The 21,918-nt window shown below is 39.0% G+C and overlaps 1 protein-coding gene across 2 annotated transcripts in view; it reads right to left on the reverse strand.

Annotated features, from left to right (window-relative positions):
• Positions 1–20,960, reverse strand: part of Tex10 (testis expressed 10) — a 43,831-nt gene extending 22,871 nt beyond the window's left edge. The window contains exons 1-9 of one of the 2 annotated variants that reach the window (XM_042271164.2): positions 20,768–20,960; positions 17,330–17,518; positions 15,846–16,558; positions 15,225–15,465; positions 9,618–9,730; positions 3,305–3,543; positions 2,662–2,797; positions 1,792–1,967; positions 363–540 (exon numbers count right to left, since the gene is read on the reverse strand). In XM_042271164.2, the coding sequence (XP_042127098.2) occupies positions 363–540; positions 1,792–1,967; positions 2,662–2,797; positions 3,305–3,543; positions 9,618–9,730; positions 15,225–15,465; positions 15,846–16,558; positions 17,330–17,509 (1,976 nt within the window). In that variant the 5' untranslated portion in view covers positions 17,510–17,518; positions 20,768–20,960. The remainder of the gene's footprint in view (positions 1–362; positions 541–1,791; positions 1,968–2,661; positions 2,798–3,304; positions 3,544–9,617; positions 9,731–15,224; positions 15,466–15,845; positions 16,559–17,329; positions 17,519–20,767) is intronic. The other variant, XM_042271165.2, reaches the window with a different exon arrangement.
• Positions 20,961–21,918: the final 958 nt, after the last annotated feature.

Consider the following 21,918-nt stretch of genomic DNA (forward strand, 5'->3'; position numbering starts at 1 on the left):
TCTGACACACAAACACACATAAGTAAACCTTGACTTCTCATTTATAACAGCTCATGCTAGAAAAGTGAGGCAGACAATTATGAACCACAGTGCAGTTAACAATAGCCAAAAATAAGTTTAATACAAGAAGCAACTGACACCTGGGCCTGGTGGCGCACGCCTTTACTCCCAGCACTCAGAAGGCAGAGGCAGGTGGATCTCTGAGTTTGAGGCCAGCCTGGTCTACAGAGATTTCCAGGACAGCCAGGACTATACAGAAAGATCCTATTCTCAGAAAACTAAGCAAAACAAAAGAAAACTTCTGTATTTCCATTGTGTAGCGAAAGATGATACACTTAAAATACAGCTCACTTCAGTAATACCTCATGTACAGTATTCCAATAAGTGTGGCAGCCAAACTTGAACCGAGTCTCCCCATAATGCAGCACCGACTTAACCGAGAAAGCAAATCAGCAGGCAGAGAAGGCAGAAAATACAAAAGCTGAACCAGACGCTGCTGAGACTCTGCAGGAAGAACCACCACAGCGCCTTCTTGTGGATCTAGTGGGGAGGTAAATATGAAATTCAACTATAAAAGATACACAAACCACAGATTAAATTATTAAAGCACCTTGATGACTTCCAATGAATTCAAAGCTGACAAATGATGTTAAATTTCAATTTTAACAATTACATACCAAATTTTATCATGCATGGCTTACTAAGCTATTTAAGTAAAATACTGAACTTAATCATTTTTGACACTATTAACTTTACAACATCCAACGGTCTTCATAGAAACAGACTTTTTTTTAAAATAAAAATGTTGATGGTGATGAAAAAGGGGCTGGAGAGAGGGCTCAGAGGTGAAGAGCATGTTGCTAGACCAGATCAGGCGGCTCACAACTTCCTCTAACTCCAGCTCCAGGGAGATCTGATACCGCTGAACTCCAAGAGCACTGTACCCACATGCATAAACCCACACACAGACACATGATTTAAAATGTATTTTTTTTTTTAATCTTTAAAATAAAGTCCAGATAGGCAAAGCTATAAACAGAATATACATTAACTGTTATCAGGAGCTGGAGTAAAGAAAGACTAGGAGATGACTAATAAAAACACGGTTTCTTTTGGGAGTGATGAAAACATTCTAGAATTATGTAGTAGTAATAATGGTACCACCTTAGGAATATACTTAAGAATCACTGAACTATACAGCATTACAAAATGATAAAATTTACAGCATGTGATTTATATCTCAATAAATGTAAGTCATATATACTTTACAAATATAAATGCCAATAAGCTTTTATTAATATTTTTCTTCAAAATACTAAGCAGTAAGTCAGTTCTAGAGATGAATAGAATATTGATATTGGAGTCATCAAAGATACTCATGATGGTTACCACAAGAACTGTCTTGCCAGCAAAGCATCAAAAGAATTTTCAAAGTACCTTTTCAGTTAAATTTATGAATTGTTTTAAAGATAACTTAAGAATGAAAACAGTCAAGTTGGGCATGGAGGGATGTGTACTTGAAGTAGAGACAAGAAGATCTCAAGTTTGAGGAGCCTGAACTTCATTGGGCCCTGTCCCAAACGAACACACCTTCCAAAACAACAACAAAAACAGGTAGGGAGAATATAAAAGGTAAAAACTATTCCAATATACTTAAAATGAATTTAGTATTTTGTTTGAGCAATTTAACCTAATGCAAACCAAAAGAAAGGCAAATCATAGAACTCCCTTTTAACATTCCATTTCCTTGTTGGAATAGATGCAGGCCAACCTCCACCACTAAACACTCACCATAAATTCGTAGAGCAGCAGCTTGTAAGCTTTTCAGTAAGTCCTTATTTGCTTGTGCTGCAGCAGTATGAATGATATCAATCAGTTGTGTGGACAGCTCAGGGTTTCGGGAGCCAAGGTGAGAAAGCTGCAATGGGAGGCCAGCCAGCCAACGGGATAGCACTCTGCTTCGGTACCTTAGGAAGGCCAAGGAAGAACAGGATAAATGTAAATTTGCAAACATGAGCTATTACTAAAACCAAAACTAATCCTTTTCTATTTAAATATAACAAAAGTAGTGATATACAAATAATACATTTTCTTTTTTTTTTTTTTTTTTTTGGTTTTTCGAGACAAGGTTTCTCTGTGTAGCTTTGCGCCTTTCCTGGGACTCACTTGGTAGCCCAGGCTGGCCTCGAACTCACAGAGATCCACCTGGCTCTGCCTCCCAAGTGCTGGGATTAAAGGCGTGCGCCACCACCGCCCGGCTCAAATAATACATTTTCTTATTAAGCATTTGAAAGCAGGTAGGATACTGGCATCCCTTTCGTAGCAGGGGCAGTTTTGCTCACTAAATTATATAATTTCTAAATGAAAAGGGACACCAGTGAGATCTATGTGAGTTGTTTATCCTGTGTTAGCTACCATAAAATATATGAAACAATAAACTGGCGCCTTTAGTATGTTGCCACCTACAAAACAACTTCAGCCTTGCATTATCTTAGTCTGTTAAGATATGGGTATAGTTTTCTAGCACTATGAAGAATTCTTGTTGATAAAATTTTATACCATTTCTTGAATTCAACAAAAAACTTTAAAGACTTAATCATACTGATGTACACAGACTACAAAACTCAGCAAGAGACTAAGGGAAAATAAAAAAATCTTTACCTCAATCTGTAAGACCTCAGTTCTTCTTTCTGATAGATTTTACTGAAAAATTTGATTAACAAAGTCCTAACTGGAAGAAGCAGGCCTCTCTGCTGATACAGCGTATACACTGCCTTAATGAGATTCTCTGTAGCCTCTGAGAAGAGAAAGAAAACAACTGCATAGGACAGATACTCCTTCCACACAGTACTTCTTTGTTCCTGGGCAAAGCTGTCTTAGGCATAAACTAATGCCTATCATATATAGCAACAGTGTGACAAACAAAAGTCAAAGCAACCAGATTACATTATCACTTTTCTTAGGAACAAACCTAGGATGACAAAAACCAAGGTATTAGAAAGGATGAAAAAGGAAAGCTCTGATTTGAATGGGGAAAAAATTAGTAAGTCACTTCAGAAAACTAACTTCATTTCAAGCTAAACAGAGGAGGAGTAAGTACATCCAGGCAGACATCTTCACCAGTTTGCTTAAGAACAGCCCCAGCCCAAGAAAGCAGCACTTTAAGCCACAGTCCCAGTGCTCAAGCAGACTGCTTTGTAAACACTTAGGCTTGCAATGGCTTGAATGTAAGCAGCATAACTACATGGAGTGACGGCAATCACTATTTATGCCAGACCCAGAGCGCCTCTCCTGCACCACCTACCTCTGTTTGGTTGCATCTGTATCAGCCTCCAAGAGACTCCAAGCAATCTGTTCAGCTGTTTACTGTTCAGCCTAGCACCACCTTTAAGGGTCTCCGTCACAAATTTCCTTATCGTTTCTATCCAACTGGAATCATTCTGCAAAGTTGAGGCATTTGCCAGCGAGACCATGATATCAGACAGCGTTAAATTCAGTAAAAGATGATCTACATTATTGGAGAGAACCGTGCAATGCTTGATGCTAAAAACAAAACACACACACACACAGATCTATAAACCACACCTGCTTGTGAACACTTAAAATAGTCCTAACATGGATAAAAAAATTTTTTCTTGTAGAATTTACAATTCCCAAGAAGACAGAGTACAAGGCAACTTGAGGCCATAGTTCTATAAATAAAACTACCCTGTGGAATCAAGGTTATATTAAAAAAAAAAAAAGTAGAGCATCTATGGCTCTGGTCATTATTGAGTTACTACTCCAAGAAGAGCAAATGGTGAAACTTAACACTGCACTGGAATCTTAAGACTTTGTACAAGGCTGGATAAGACCTGAAAATCCTAACTCACTTCAAGGCATTTTTAAAGCAAGTACTTGTATTTAGTGGAACATTACAGTAATGCTGATTTTTACTTAACTTCAAACTAATCATCTGCTTTAAAAGAACCACTAGTTTCTCATCATAATTTGTTCGTGCATGAAATAGGAGAACTGCAGGGTGTGATGGCATTTAATTCCAATAGATGCCTCTAATTCCAATACTTGGGAGGCAGAGACAGCCCAATCTCTTGAGTTCAAGGGCAGCGTGGTCTACATAGTGAGTTCTGGATCAGTCAGGGCTACATAGTGAAATCCTGTCTCAAAAATAAACGAACATTAAAAATTGTATGCTGGGTGGTGGTGGTGCACACCTTTAATCCCAGCACTTGGGAGGGAGAGGCAGGTGAATCTCTGTGAGTTCAAGGCCAGCCTGGTCTACAGAGTGAGTACCAGGACAGTCGGGACTGTTTTACACTGTTTTACAGAGAAAACCTGTATCAAAAAAACCAAAAAGTAAAAAGAAAACTCATCCAGGTAAGCAATCATCCAATTTTATAATTCATCTATTAAAATACTAAAATCATTTCATTTCTTTCAGCCAAGTAAAACAATTCCTTCCAAAGCTTCAAAGAAATTACAAAATACCTCAAGCAGAGTATCCTAATAAAAATAAGTTGCAACTTAGAATATATTCATCTCAGATTATTTAATAGTAGAGGCAACTCTGTTTAGAAAAACATTAGCCATAATCATAAGTATCTCAAAATAACCTAAATAAATAAAGGAAAGGACAACCCTAGGTAAGGCTTGAGCAAAGGCATGTAGTGAATTACCATACATATCCCAGTACAGAAATTAAGTCTGGTGCTACTGAGCATCAAATGCAAGGCTGGACATGACAAGCCTGAAAAGGGAAAATGGTACCAAGTGACAATGAGTCAGTGGCTAAAGACATCAAAACAAATTCTGCAGACAAAGAAGAAACACAGCTACTTGCTGCTTTTAGACATGGGTACAAAAGGAAACTGAGTGTTACAGACTATTATCGAAGAAAAGGCTGTGTGGCTACTTAAGCAATTTAGGTGAACCATGCCAGGAATGACAAGAGTCGATGTTGGAACACACTAAGAAGGCATTCAGGAAAAATAAAAGTATCTGGATTTGAAATTTGTTTAAATGTATGTATATGAGTTTGGAGACTTTGGAGGAGTCACGAATTTAAGCCCTGGTGACTTATGAGAGCTAAAGAAAAACAGAGACCTAGACTAAAGTCTTGTTTTAGATATGCTGAATTTAAACATGGCATAAACCCACAGAGACGGCCAATGGACAACTCAGAACACAAGTCTGACACTGAAAGACATCTCAGAGAGTTTAGAAAGTACCAATTTAGGGGCTGGAGAGATGGCTCAGAGGTTAAGAGAACTGGCTGTTCTTCCAGAGGTCATGAGTTCAATTCCCAGCAACCACATGGTGGCTCACAACCATCTATAATAAGATCTGGTGCCCTCTTCTGACCTGCAGGTATATATGCAGACAGAACACTGTATACATAATAAATAAATAAGTTTAAAAAAAAAGAAAGTACCAATTTAAATACTCCCAAGGAAGCTGAGAAAAAAATCGTTTTTTTACCTTATGTAATCAATCTCTACTAAAAATGTGAAATTTCATTATTAAAAGAGAATGAAACCTTGAACATTTACTATACATAAGTTTCTCACACACAGCCTAATTACTATCTAGAACAATGGTTCTCAACCTTCCTAATACTGAGACCCTTTAACACAGTTCCTCATGCTGTGGTGACCCCACCCAACCATAAAATTATTTCAATGCTACTTCATAACTATAATTTTGCTACTGTTAATCTGTGTTTTCCGATGGTCTAAGGTGACCCCTATGAAAGGGTCATTTGGCCCTTAAAAGGAGTCTTGAACCACTGATCTAGAAGGTCTTAATGGATATCTGCAATTTAGAAGCGTTAATTCTGTTCCTCTAGTTATTTACACAGAAAGTTTTAAAACTAAATATACAAGAGCTGGGCATGATGGTGCACACCTCCAATCCCACACTTAAGAGACAGGATGATCTCTGACTTTAAAGCCTACCTAGAGTGAGTTGCAGGACAGCCAGAGAAACCCTTTCTTGAAAAACACCTATTGAAATATCACTATAAAACTATAATAAACAGGCTGGAGAGATGACTCAGAGGTTAAGAACACTGGCTGCTCTTCCAGAGGGCCTGAGTTCAATTCCCAGCAACCACATGGTGGCTCACAACCATCTATAATGAGATCTGGTGCCCTCTTCTGGTGTGTAGGCATACATGTCAGAACACTGTATACATAATAAGTAATCTTTTTTTAAAAAGCTATAAGAAAGTGAAGAATAAAGAGAAAAAGGAAAATTGCAAGGGTGTTGGGGGAAAAGGCCAGATATAGTGGCACATACCTGCAATCCTAGCACACAGAAGGCAAAGGCGGGTGTACTGTCTAGTTTTATGTCAACCTGGCACAAGTTAAGAATGACAAGGGGCACAGGAACCTCAACTGAGAAAATGCCTCCATAAGACTGGACTGTATGCAAGCCTGTATGGCATTTTCTTAATTAGTGATGGATGTGAAAGAGCCCAGACCATTGTGGGTGGGGTCATCCCTGGGTTGATAGTCCTGGGTTCTGTCATGGGGCAGCAAAACAGGTAAAGCAGCACTCATCCATAGCCTCTGTATCAGCTCCTACCTCCACATTCCAGCCCTGCTTGAGTTCCTGTCCTTCAGTGATGGACTACAATGTAGAAGTACAAGACAAAAAAACTCTTTCCTCCCCAACTTGCTTTTGGTCATGGTGTTTAGTCATAGCAATAGTAACCCTAACTAGGATAGCAGAACAATCAGTAATCCAAGGCTATCCTTAGCTACACAGTAAGTTAGAGTCTAGGCTTGACTACTAAGACCATGTCTCAAAGAGAAACAAAAGTAACATTTAAATTGAGTCAACTCAAGATGACTTCCTAATAGCAATGGAAACCAGGAGACCATAGTGTTACTGTGCACATGCATAAGGAAACCTAGAACCTTACACTGCTGAAATCATTCTTCAGAAATGGAGAAATGGAGGCCAAGGAGATGGTTCGTGGGTAAGAAGATTCCAATCCCCAGAACCCATGTATAAATCCAAATATGTAATGCAACTGCCTATAACTCTAGCACGGTGATAAAATGGAGACGGAGGACCACTGGGGCTTGCTGACCACCATCCTACCTCCACATTCCTTTAGAGACCCAAATCACGGCCTTAAGTGTCCGCTTAGGAACTTGAATATGTTCACGGCTACATTTAAACTTGGATTTGGCAGACAATTTCATAAAAATTAACCAAGTGAACCTATGAATTTGAGGAGAATAAGGTAAAAAATAAGGTAGAGCATGACCTCTTGAATTGCCTCAGGATCATACACCTGCACACATGAGTATGTAGATTACACACACACCCTCAAAATAGAGAAATGGTACTTTTATTTGGGGGGGGGAGAGGGAGGGAGAGGGAGAGGGAGAGAGAGAGAGAGAGAGAGAGAGAGAGAGAGAGAGAGAGAGAGAGAGAGAGAGAGAGAGCACTCCAGAGAACTCTCCAGAGATTAAAAGCACTGGCTGCTCTTCCAGAGAACCTGGGTTCAATTCCCAGCACCCACATGGTGGCTCACAACAACCTGTAACTCCAGACCCAGGGGATCCAACACCTTCTTCTGGCCTCTGTGGGCACTGAATGTACATGGTGCACAGATACATGTGCAGGCAAAACACCCATTCACATAAAAATAAGTAAATAAATGATCCAAAATGATCCCAGATGTAATGACAGAAACTTTAAAAAGAGAACAAAAAGCTAGAAAACTTAAGCTTCAAATTCAGTGAAAGACGGAAGATACCCAAAATTCCAATTTTTAATTGAAAGCACAAATTTAAACATTAGCAACAATGTCCTTTGTTCGCCTCCAATTCGTAGGTTCACTTGGTTCATTTTTATGAAATTATCTGCCAAATCCAAGTCTAAAATGGCCTTGAATATATTCCAAGATCCTAAGCAAACATTTAAGAACATGGAACACATAATCCTACATTATTGTTTTTCACTTGACCATATATACCCATGTTAAAGTTTACTAATGAAAAAGTTAAAAGTAATGATAAACTATAAAATGAAATCATATTCATTCCAGGCAAGACCACAAAGAATGACATTACACAGAAAAGCAAGCAATTTAAAACTCATGAACTGAGGGCTGGAGAGATGTTCAATGGTTAAGAACACTTGCTGTTCTAGCAGAGGACAATGGATTTGGTTTCCAGCACATGGTTGGTTACTCACAACCCTCTGAACCAGTTCCCAGGAATCTGACACACTCTTCTGACCACCATGGGTCACAGACACACACACACACACACAGGTACACATGCACACACCTACTTATATGTAAGCAAAATACTCATAAAAGAAAAATAAACCTTTTAAAAAAAATCTATTATATGCCGGGCAGTGGTGGCGCATGCCTTTAATCCCAGCACTCGGGAGGCAGAGGCAGGCGGATCTCTGTGAGTTCAAGGCCAGCCTGGGCTACAGAGTGAGTTCCAGGAAAGGCTCCAAAGCTACACAGAGAAACCCTGTCTCAACAGCACATTAAATGAAATAATGTAAGCATGACTATTGAATATCTAGTAAATCTTTAGTAAGTAGCCTCTTCCTTATGCTCTTTCAGATGATATGTGTGTAGTGTTATATACATGTGTGGTGTGTGCATGTCTGCAGGTACCCATACAAATATAACATGGAGGCCCATGGACAACAACAGGTATCTTTCCTTGATGGTGTTTTGGGTTTTTTTTTTTTTTTTTTGGTTTGTTTGGTTTTTGTTTTTTATTTGCTTATATTGTGGATGTAAGTGGGCATACAAGTGCCACACTTGTGGATGTCAGAGGGCAACTTGGAGGAGTCTAGTCTCTTCTACCATTTAGGTCCTGGCATTAACACAGGCAGTCAGGCAAGTGCCTTTACCCACTGACCCACTTCTGTCTCTGTCTAACCCCTATACCTTTCTTTTTGAGGCAGGATCTTTCACTGAACCTAAAAACTCATGAAATCAGCTCCAACTAGACTCTGATGTACTTGCTTAGTATCAACAATAAAATCATTTAGAAAGCCAAGAGTGTGCCCTAAAATACTTTTTCTCTACTAAAATACCCCATTTATAGTTCGGGGCAAGTACTTAGTGAATTCATGAAAAACTCATACAATCAATAACCTCATCAATTATGAGCACCTTGAACCTTGCTCAAAGAGCCTCAGTGTTTCTATTTTCACACCTGCTCTCATTTGAAGTCGACTTTAATTATTATTAAACTCCATCCTCTATGACCCTTTCTGATCTTCTTCAGGATAATACAGCTTCATTATCAGTTTCCTGATGGACACATGAGAACAAATAGATGAACTTTAATAAGCTAGCTGCCTCAGCAATTTGTATTCAATTCCTATTTATGTAATCTGACATACCTATGGCAAAAATCTATACAGAACTACAAAATCAAAGCAGACTGCTAGTCCTAAGGCTTAAAGTGATTTGTTCAAGGTAAGTCTTTCTTTGCTAGTTTTCATTTTCATTAAGATTTAGATATGAATGCCTCACAGTATACAAAGTTGCAGGTTATGGCTATCCTCTAATAATTTTAGGATACAAAGCATATTATTCCCACACAGTAGAAAAACAACTGTAATACCTTTTATTTGTCTCTTTCTTTCGTTGCTTGGTTATTTCTTTTAAGGCATATGGAAAATGGCTCATAAAATGATGTTTGAAATCAGTAAGGTAATTCTTTCGAAGCCATGACTCCTATTGAAATAAAGTTTCAGATTAGAAAAAACACAAGACAAAATGTAAAGTAACTAAAACTTAGGCAGAAATTTGACAATGTGATACTTAACTATTAATAATGTCCCATTGTAAGACTACTTCTGCTAATGCTGTAGTACATAAATAAAATTTAAAATCAAACACAGCATCCAATTTTTATTCACAAGTAAATGAGATTTAAGAAAAATTCCTAATTTTAACCATTAATTTAATATTTAAGCATGTCTTCTACTTGATGCTCTCTGTAAGACCACTCCCCAGTGTTTCTACTTGCTCCTTAAGTTACATTTAAAACACCTTATTATCTCCAGAGTACTTCCTGAACTCTGTGCTCCTTACCACCCATTTCCATGTATGCTTTTTTTTCCATGTACGCTTTTAACATCCTACTTCAGACTTTATTCCTAATATTGACATTCTATACCATTTATCACCAATGCCACCAGAAGGTATGTATGCACTATTAACAAGTACCTTATTAATAATGTTCATACCTTTGTCTCCCAAGTTCAGAATAGTACAATAATACTGAAGACTTCTGAAATAACATAATTATTCCTTATATATGCTATCTAATACAGTAGTCATCTCTCACATTGAGCTATCAAGTACTTAAAGTATAGCTAGTATTCATTCATAAGCACCAAGGGCAAAAAAAAAAAAAGTGACCAATATAACTGAGGAATTATATGCTGTACTGTATGTGCAAGCGTATGTAGGGGTCAGAGGTCAATCTCAAGTGCTGTTCCTCAGGAGCTATTTTTGTTTTGTAAAACAAGGTCTCTCATTGGTCTGGAGATCACCAATAGGCTAGGTGGCTAGCTGGCAACCCCAGGAATCCACCTGTCTCTCCTGCCCCAGTAATGGGATTCTAAGTGCATGTGTCATCACAATGCCCAGCATTTACCTGGGTGCTGACATAAAACTCAGATCACCATGCCTAACCAGCAAGCACTTTATCCACTGAGCTCTTTCCCCAGCCCTGGAATTATTTTTAAGACCAGTTTTCACTACATAACCCAGGCTGGCCTAGAACTTGAAATCTTCCTGCCTTCATCTCTTGAATGCTGGGTGAAGTGGCTAATTTTTAAGTCAATTTAACACAAGCTGTAATCATCTAAAAGGAAACCTCAACTTAAAAAATGCCTCCATAGGCTAGCTTGCAGGACATCTTCTTAATTAGTGATTGATAGGGGAGGGCCCAGCCCCTTATGGATGGTGCCACTCCTCAGTAGGTGGCCCTCGGTTCTAATAAGAAGGCAGGCTTAGCAAGCCATAAGGAGCAAGCCAGGAGCAGTACTCCTCCAGAGCTTCTCTATTAGCTCCTGCCTTCAGGTTCCTACCCTGTTGGAGTTCCTATCCTGAATTCCTCCAATGAACAGTCTGAACTGTAAGCAAAATAAACCCTCTCCTCCCCAACTTGCTTTTGGTGATAGTGTTTCATCACAACAATAAATTATCCTCAGAAACTGGGACTACAAGCATATCCCACCATACTTGGCTTGAATTTAAATTGTAATGAACCTAATACATATATGGGGAAAAAATGGCTGTTTGATTTCAAATTCTAATTTTTATGAAATAACAATAAAACATGAAATAGAAGTAAAGCAAGCATTAAGATATAAATCTAAGACACAAAACATTTATAGTGATTATAACAGTTCCTAACACTACAATGGCAGGACCCTAAAAGAAAAAATGTAATGTTAAATCATGTTCTCATTTGCAATCTTAAAACTAGATACACATTAAAGACATACACATGAGAAATAAACAACCCCAGTAAGGACTCACATCCTCAAATGCTATACTATGATGCAATGTACTTTGAGGTTTCTTTTGGAACAGAGACCAAAGCTTCAAATTATCTTTTAAAATATTTGAACACAAATGAAATTTCTCAATTGTGTTGTAAATACTAGCAAATCAAATTGCTGTGGGATATTTGTTTACACTGTGTGAAGATGTGTCTATGTTTTGCCTTACCTGACTAAAGCACCTGACTGGTTTAATAAAGAGTTGAAAGCCAATAGCTAGGCAGGAGAGAATAGGCGGGACTTCTGGGCAGAGAGAGGAACTCAGGGTTAGAATCTGGCACTGCAGAAGACACCAGGGATACACTAAGGAAGTCGGATGTATAGAGTGGAGGAGAGGTAACGAGCCACATGGCAAAATGTAGATTAATAGAAACTGGTTGATTTAAATTATAAGAGCTAGAAACAAGCCTAAGCTAAGGCCAAGCTTTCATAATTAATAAGTTTTTGTGTCATTATTGGGGAGCTGGCAGTCCCAAAAAGAAAGTCTGACAAGACTATCTACACCAAATGCATGAAAAGGTTCCAGTAGTCCTAAGCAAGCGGCACTTCTAAGACTACATTTACCCTAGATGTCAATTCATCGATAGAAAAATCTACAATTATGAAAATAAAAAACTTGCAATTCAGCCCATGTCTGTGATTTGTGCTCAAAGGAATGTCATTTCCTTCTTCCTAAAGATTAAGCCATTATACAGGTCACCCAATATTCTCTCTATTATTCTACCAGTAAAGTAAGTAGGAAAGGAACAGGGGGATGGTAAAATCACATTAAATTTCCTTTTGATGTCACAATGCAGATAAAATTTTACATTTGCTTATAATAATTCTTTTTTTACCAAATTATTACAGTCTAGCATAGACAGCAAGGTGTTTTTAGATATCTGGGGGCTGAGAATAGCTCAGTTAGTACAGCTCAGGCTCTGGGTTCCATCTTTAATACTGTAAATATGTGTGACTATGCATTATGTATGTACATATTACTCCAACATAAATTCACCATCCCCTTGTAAGATTTTTGCTTTAATTACATGTACGCATAATCATCTGTGTGTGAATCTATACACAAGTGTAGGTGCCCATGAGGCTAAAGGCATTAAATTTCCTAGAGCTAGAGTTATAGGCATCTGGAGTGGAACTGTGACCTATGCACCACAGGCAAAGGCTATAACCAAACTAATGGCCTCAGCACTATACACTCAAAGGGCTGGAGAGATGGCTCAGTGGTTAGGAACCTGGGTTTAGTCCCCAGCACCCATATGGGAGCTCACAACAACCTGGAACTTCAGTTACAGGGAATCCAAAGTCCTCTCCAGGCCTCTGCAGGTATCAGGTGCACACATGTGATGCACCCATATCTATGTAGGTGAACACTTATACACGTAAAACAAAATAAATAAATAAATATTAAAGAGGAAGCAAAGAGAGTAATCATTTTGAACCACTGAACCATCATCTCCTGGCCCTACTCATACCAGTTTTATACAGCATCTCAATATAGTGTTCTAGTCTTCAACAGTCTATGTCTTAAGGATCCCATATAAATGAAATACTACTACCCAACCCTGTAATGATAAAGTTATAAAGCATACTATTTTAAATATCCATTAAATTTCAAGACCGGAAACTACCACAAGTAATGAATTTGCAAACTGTGTATTTTGTCTCCTGTTCTAAATACAAACACTACAAAAGCATTTAAAGTGGAGAAATACTAGTTCATATTAAGTATCATAGTTTCTATTTCTCTCAGTCTGTCAGATGAAAATCCTGATTTGCTGAGTTTTATCCTAATAAACCCATTTTAAGTAGAAAATATCTTAAATCCAAATGCATTTTAATAGACCTAATTAAGCAAGTATCAAAATTTGGCCTAGCCTACCTTAAATATATTCAGTACACTTTATTATTAGCCTATGGTTAAACATCAGTATCTAATACAAAGGCTGTCTTATAATGAAGTAGTAATGCCTCACAGAATGTATTCAACAGCACAAAAAAGGCATTTCATTGTGCAGCTAAGTTTTAATACCATTCTACATCAAAAATTTTCAAGTCATATAACTTTAAATCAAGAATTGCTATAGAGCTGGGTGATGGTGTTGTCGGCGCACACCTTTAATCCCAGCACTCGGGAGGCAGAGATAGGTGGATCTCTGTGAGTTCAAAGGCAGCCTGGTCTTCAGAGTGAGTTCCAGGACAGGCTCCAAAGCTACAGAGAAACCCTGTCTCGAAAAAAGAATTGCTATAGATCCATTAAAATTACAAATATAAAGCCGGGAGGTGGTGGCGCATGCCTTTAATCCCAGCACTCGGGAGGCAGAGGCAGGTGGATCTCTGTGAGTTCGAGGCCAGCCTGGGCTACCAAGTGAGTTCCAGGAAAGGCGCAAAGCTACACAGAGAAACCTTGTCTCGAAAAACCAAAAAAAAAAAAAAAAAATTACAAATATAGATTTTTCTAAGCTCTATATATTACTGTGAGCCTATACCACAAAATGTCATTAAGAACTAAGCTTTGCTTCCTAGTGTAACACACTATACTCTTACCTATTAGTTTGTTGCTAATATACTTTGGAGCTCAAAAGTATAATCAATAAGAAGATGCTATCCCAGTTGTAAAAGCAATTTAAAAACATCCTTGCAGATAGTGATGGACTAGCAATAGAAAAAGCCCTTTAAGCACATTTTAGCACAAATCCATAATGCTTTTCAAAATTACTCTTTATCATTAGTTTTACCTCACACAGCATAATGGCTCATTATCATATTTAGCTCAAACAAAAAAGACTAAAATGAAAACAAACAAAAAAAATGCCTTCTCAGTGTTGCGTGTGTATACAGGCAACTTTAAAAGATTCACGTGGGTCTAACCAAGTCTTTGTGAGAGGTCTTCTGCAGAAGAGATGCCTCCCACTTGACAGCAGTGCTCCTGAAGCTGCCTGTGAGTGCTAGCACCGTAACTTAGCAAAGCTGACCTCACAGCTTTGTTCCCCGTTACTTGCACTACATAGAGCATACTCCATTGCTATCACTATGACTTCAGCACAATCTTCCACTGCTGCATTCGATAACACAACAGGAACCACTTAACAAGCAACTGTTCAATCCTATAAGAAACCTTCCAAATGTTCTTAATTAGTTTGCCATAAGCAACACTGGTTTTGTGTTGCTATTTGTTTCTTTATTCATTTTCAGAGACAGAGTATCACTATGCCTGGACCTCATCATATAGACCAAGCTGACCTTGAACTCAAAGATATGTATCTCCAAAGTGCTAAGATTAAAAGTAACACCACAATATCTGGTCTATGAGCAACACATTTTAATATTACTGTGAAATCATTTCTAATAAAACCAAATACAAACGAGAAATTTGTCATACATTTCACTGAAAAAATTAATTATATCCAGCTAATAACCTCACAAAAAAAATTTTATGTTATGCACTTCACTGAAAAATACTAAAATCTAGTTAAGAACTTCGCAGAAACTATTTTGATTTGTGCTTTTATGCAAAAAAAAAAGGAAACAAGTTTACAACTAAATTATGGGTAGTCTTTGGAGAATCCATATTCAATCTGTAGTAGCTGATTTCTAATCTCAATTATGATAAAAGGCATTACTAATAAAATAATAAAGAAACCATTAGTTCTCACCAATGTATGGGTTTCATCCTGCTGTTTGGAGAGTTTCCACAGCAGGGAAATGACATTCAGGACTTGCTGCATAACCTGTAGAGGCTCTCGCTCTACACCATTTCCAACAGAAGCGGCTAATTGTGGAGGCAAAGCTTCAATCCAGCATTCAATTAGCAATGGAATTATAATCTCAATGAATCCTTTCAGATTTTCAGGGGATGACAGGTCTTCATCCACAGCACCTAGTGCTCCCAAGTACCTAATAGGGAAAGGTAAGAATAAAAAACCTTAATGATTTCATAATGTGCTGTTCACTGCTTAATTTAAATATAAAATACAGTGAAATAAAGCACCATAAACTATCAATTATATTGATCAAAACTGGTAAGAAAAACAAAATACTAAAACAGCAAAGCCAACAGCAATTTTAAGTTTTACTTCTAATTAGGCTTTGGCTACAAATGAAAACATACTTTTAAATGACTCTTGACATTGGGAGCCATCTAATCAACTCATCATGAATAACTACATGAAAATTATGAAAGACAAGTATTATGTCTTCCCACCATTAGCCAGTAATGGTCAGCAGTTAAAATTTAATATAGGAAAACTGAGTGTGGACATAACTGAAATCCTTACCGTAGCCTGAACTGTGAACTGACATTTGGCTGTGAACCCCCATTTTCATAAACCTGGATCTGTTGCTGGTCGCTGGCATGATCCTTCCAGTTGATAAAAATGGAGTTGCTAGTGGCATGGGGAGTTTCTTTTTGTTCCTGAAGTCCTTCACTTTCTCTCAACCTACTGGATCCATCTGCCAAGGCCTGAAGGAATTTACTGAGTCTCGCTAAGACTTTCAGCCTCCATTGCTGAGAAGTGACTCTCCGGTTAGGATTTACGGAAAGTATCCAGGACTGGGATCTGTCTCTATTTACCAGTCCTTTGGACAGCTGCTGATGAGAAATGAGTTCTACAAAATTCTTAAGCAATATACTGCTGCGGCCAGTAATGAGAGCTGGGTAATGTTCCAGCAGTACGTCCAAAACTTTTAAAGAGTCCTCCTGAATTCCTTCAGTAATGTGAGTCATGGCACTAGAGAGATGGGCACTTACCAAAGGGAAAAATGGAGAAATTTGTTCAGTTCGTATTTTGGGGGCCAGGAATTGAAGAAGTTGAACTGCTGCTAATCGTACATTAGCATCTCTATCTGTAAACACAGCAGTCACTTCACTTAATATGTTTGAAAGGTGTGCATCAATTATAAATGGGTATTGAGACAAAAGGTCTTTAAGTCCGAGAAGAGCACTTTGTTTAACACCAGCATTATAGTGATGCATCTGTGACAGCAAATCCTATAAATAAAAATACAGATTTTAAGTGTGAACATTACTATGGATCCCTTTCATGTAAACATTTTAACTAAAACTAGCTAAGCTGAATTCCTTGTGCAAAGTATCAAGATGTATTTTCAGATGTTGGTTAGCTTTACTAAGATCAGTAACACTCAACATTTACTGCAGACCTACTAGATTCCAAACATATTTATCCTTTCCAAAATTAACAAAATCTTCCTGCACACTTTCACATGGTGTGTTTTATTCAGAGGATACCATTTGGTAATTTTATTTTCCCAATACATACCTCATAATACATATATAAATAATTCTAAAATCTTACAAAATCTACAGCACTGTCCTGGTACCAAGCACTTTACAAAAGGGATACTTACTCTTTACTACAAATCAGGTAACGAGTTACATGCTACAGTTAGTTCAAAAACAACTACCCACAAGATCTCACCTTAATCAGCTGTAAGAATAGAAAAGCCATCCATCAAGAACTTAACAAATATGAATTAAATGTAATAACTACTTCCAGGTGACATATATCAACAAAAAAGAGTTTACTATGGGGCAATTCCCTACAGATTTAGTTTAGCAAAACTTTCTGAAGTATGAAAGATACAGTTGTGAGATCAGTTACTGGTAACCCAAACATCACCTAACAATACACCATACAGCCCTAAGGCAAATCATTAAAAGATTAAACCTTTTTATAAAAAGGTAACATTCTACATGTGAAAGAAAGCTTTTCACATTATCAAGGAAAGGCTTACAGTTTACCTTTATGTTAAGTTTTCTATTGTTGGTTGGAAGCGTTCTGTCCTCTTTAAGTTGTTCAGGCACATGTATGGCCTTTGTCTTGAAGTGTGTGGCCGTAGCATTCTCTAATTTAGGCTTCTTTTTACCAACTTTTAATTTTACTTTTTGAAAGTCATCTTGGCGTTTCCTTTTTTTGGTCATTCTTGAGTGCTGTCAGAAAGAATGGAAACAATGGATTAAACAAGGGTAAGTGATAGAAGAATAAACATTGTTTTCCAGTATTTATATTGCTCAAACATCTCAAACATCATCATGAATCATGGCCATGAATAAAGATGCCAAAGAATCAAAATGTACAACAGACAAAATCACTAAAACATGCAGGAATCAGTTTGGTTAAGAAATATTGAAAATAAGTCATTCACAAAAAGGGAAGAATCTCATTCAAGAACTTTGTAAGGTTTTCTGAGCCATATAAAATTGTGAATGTGCTAAACAGAAACCTGAAATGGTTTCTTTGTTGGAATGCACCACAGTACATATCTGTTAAAAGTTCACAACACCCAGGATTTAACATTAAGAAAAAAAAATCATTATTTAATGAAGGAGATAATTAGGAAGTTTCATGGATCAAAAGCTGGATACTACAAACAAACAAAAACAGGTAGAACCCAGATAGGCAAGGAGAAATAAGTATCTTACAAGCAAGGAAAGACAGGTAATGGTCAGGAGTAGGGAATAAGCCTGGTAAGGACAGAAGTGAAGGCTTAGGAACTGTGAACATCAGGCAAATTCAAGCTAGTCATAAACAAACAACAGTATCCACCCCTGCTCCACCCTGCAACAATGTAAAAAGAAATGCAATGTAAAAGGGATAAGGAAAAGACTAGCTGAGCCACTGTTATAATAAGTAACTCAGGCATAACCAGATGGCCTTGCACCCTTTTCTTTCCTCTCCACTACAATCGTTCAGCTTCCATTCCTATCTTCTTGTTTACCAATTCTTTGAGCTACACGCTTCCTACCCATTGCTAAGTCATTAGCTTTTAAAAGTCCTTATTTCTACCCTAGACTATTCAACAGTTTCTCACTGGCAAATGCTGTTGTCTCTAGTGTCTCCTCTTCGAACCCCGACCATGGTCACCAGCTTTCTAAGCACAGATGTGACAAGGATAGGGAGCCTTCAATTGTTCTTACTTTTTATAAATGAGACACTTCTTACCATGACATGGTAGGCACTAACGTGGCTCCAACAACCCTCTCTGGCTATATATTCCCCATAGGTGAACTTCAAATAAAAAATATTAACTGCTTCCATCTGGAACTAGTTCAGCTCTTCTCAAAGCTTCTCTCACAAATTCTGTCTTCCACTGCACACCCAGATAAGCACCTCTGGAGTAAATAAAACTACTTCTGGTCTAACATACCTCACGTCATAAAGTCACAATGCTACACACAGAGGTAAAAATCAAAAATAAAAGTTTACAGTGCTTAGGCAGTGGGACCAAGTCCTGTGCTCATTGCATGAGTTGGCTGTTTGAAACCTGGAGCTTATGCAGGGACACTTGGCTCAGGCTGGGAGGAAGGGACTGGACTTGCCTGGACTGAGTCTACCAGGTTGATCGCAGTCTGGGGGGGGGGAGGGGAGGATTTGCCCTGGAGGAGGTGGGAATGGGGGGTGGGCTGAGGGTAAGGGGAGGGGGTGGGAGGGGGAAGAATAGGGGAACCCGTGGCTGATATGTAGAACTGAATGGTATTGTAAAATAAATAAAATTTTTTAAAAAATTAAAAAAAAAAGTTTACAGTGCTAAAGAAATTAATGAATGAATGAATTCAACTATGACATCATATTCAGATACACTCATGGGATTTTAAGACCCATTAAGTAGAAGTTGCTGACACAGGAGCTGATTTTAAAGGGAGCACAGTGCATGTGCCTGTACCACATGTTAGACTGAGGCAGAAAGATTGCTTGAGCACAGGAACTTGAGGAGCCTGGGCAACAGCAAAATGCCATCTCAATTTTTTAAAAAGCTATTTCTAGAATCAGTACGATTCTTATCCAAACTGACATTTTCTAGTGTGCCTCAGTTTGTCTATAAGGCAACATACAGTCCTATTCAAACACATTAAATAAGCAAATGCCTTGTTTATATTTACCACACCCAAGAGCTTTAATCACGCCAGTTAAAATACATATGCTTCAAGCACAACATGCATGTGCTGCATATGTTAGTCTCAGGACAAATACATAACAAACATTCAAGCCTCACAAACCGAAGAAGGCCCAGGTATTTATCTAGCTACTTTTAATATAAAACTGGCTTTTATCTATTAAGGAAGCACATGCTGTAAGCTTTTCTTACAATGTTATCAGTAGTATTTACAGAGATAAACGATACACAATGCAGAGAAATATTGACCCTGTGATATCTCACATCATCCTCTGGGTACTCTTTCAAATGTGAGGCATCTCCTGCAGTCTACATCACACCTCCTTTTGAATAAGGATGTCAAATTATGCCACATTATCCATCACTTTAAATTCACGTTAATGTATCTGCTAGGAAAATTATGAGGGCTAGTAGCTCTCCACTGACTTTTAAATCTCGACAAATATTTACAGGCAAAATTTTTCTACTAGGAACTTTTAAAGTTCCAGCAGCAGCAACAGCAGCTATTATTTTCATTTGAAGATTTTCATAGCACAGGAAATCAAATAGTTCTACTAGACTAGAACACTTTTCACAGCAGTTGAGTACAAGGAAGCAACTCCAGCCTCGGGCGTGAGCTCTCACAGGACCCATCACCTTTTGAAGTAAGCTCCAAACGCTTGAATACTCAAGCACATACACGTAACTCCTGCTGCAGGTCAGTCTTGGAGTTAACCTGGGCGGATGAAGATTGCATTTAAGCAAACTCCAGGTAGTCTGCCCTGCGGCCCCCTCACTACCTTTCATTTCCAACTCCTCCCCCATCCAAAAAAAGGGGGAAGAAAAAAATCAAGAGGAAAGCAAGCATGCAGCAGTCGGCCTATGGATTTTCCCTCTCCCACCTCTTGCGTCTTAAGACGCAATTTGGCTCCTCCAAATTCGAGGGGCCAAAAATCTAGGGTCCCGACATGGTAGAGGACAGGAGCAGTGATTAGATCCGCCCACTCCAGCATTCGAGCTTGCACACCAGAAATGAAAGCCCCGTTTCTGTTCTTTTATTTTTCACTTTTGCAAAGGAAATCATGGTGCCTGCACCTCAGTGAACGTCGAGTGGAGCCTCTCGCCCGCGCCCTACACGCCGGCCTAACACTTGTCGGGCCCCGAATCGGCCCACGGCCGCTTGAAGCGCTTCGGAAGCCCCCCGGCCGGCTCACACGCTCGCGGAGGACAGAGGGGACCCTGGCCGCCCGACCCGCCGCCTGGGCCGCGCCGTGAGGGCCGGGCAGGACCGGCGGACGCTACTCACCTGAAAGCCCGGACCTAGCCGGACCGCGGAGACAAGGCGGAGAGGGAGCGAGCGCCAAGCCCCACGGGACCACGCCGTGTACCGCCGGCCGCAGGCTTTTCCCTGGCTCCCAGAGCGTGTTTTCAAATCGCCTCGTCCTCACGCGGCCGCGTCTCCTTCCGCCGCCCGGAAATGGGGCCCCCTCCCTTGCGGCGCTCACGTGACCGCGGACCGCAGCCGCGCGCAGCCGGGGGGCGGGCCCAGGTTAGCACGCCACGCCCCCTCTAAGAGGGGCTGCGCTGGTGACAGCTGGTTGCGAGGCTGCCTTCTCCCCAAGGAGCACAGTTCTTCAGACCTGGAGCCACATATCCCGAGAAAAGTATAAACTGAACTTCATGGAGGAAGGTAAAAGTTCCAGACAGCAAAGATGGTATTTCTGGGAAGGGTAACCTCGGCTAAAGCAGAGTAGATAAATGTTTAGAAGGTTACAAACTGTATACATAGTAGCGGAGTCCTGGAAACCTCAGTACAGGATTTTCCCTGATACATTTTCAGCAACAATGAACTCCTGCTTACTCAAAGTAAATGGACTTAGAGAATTTGAGACATTAAAATGCCTACAAAAAGATGAAGAAAGAACCTTTGAAAACAAGATTCCAAAGACTGACTTAGTCATGTGTAAAAAAAAAAAAAAAGCATATATGGAGTGTCAGCCTCCATTCAAATTGATCTTTACAGCTTCCTATATATAAGACCCAGAAAAGCCTTGACCTTATATTGAGCCTCAATATACTAGGTAAGGATAAAACAATAAAGTCTGAATTTAGGAGACTCAAGCACGGGAATTAAGACCATGGCTATTCTGTGATGATGGATAAAGAATAAATCCCAAGGGACTGGAATAGATGGTGTAGAGGTTAAGAGCACCAGCTCTTCTTCTAGAGGACCTGGGTTCAGTTCCCAACACCCACATAGCAGCTCACACCTGTCTGTAACTCCAGTTCCAGGGAATCCAACAAACTCACACAGACACACATGCATACAAAACAATGAACATAATGAACCAATGAACATAAAATAAAAATAAATTGTATATTTAAAAATAAAAAAACTTTAAAAAAAGAATAAATCCCAAAAGCCACCACACAGACTCCCACTACCATCATGATCTG

Source organism: Peromyscus maniculatus, chromosome 2 (genome assembly GCF_049852395.1).
Source record: "Peromyscus maniculatus bairdii isolate BWxNUB_F1_BW_parent chromosome 2, HU_Pman_BW_mat_3.1, whole genome shotgun sequence".
NCBI lineage: Eukaryota > Metazoa > Chordata > Mammalia > Rodentia > Cricetidae > Peromyscus > Peromyscus maniculatus.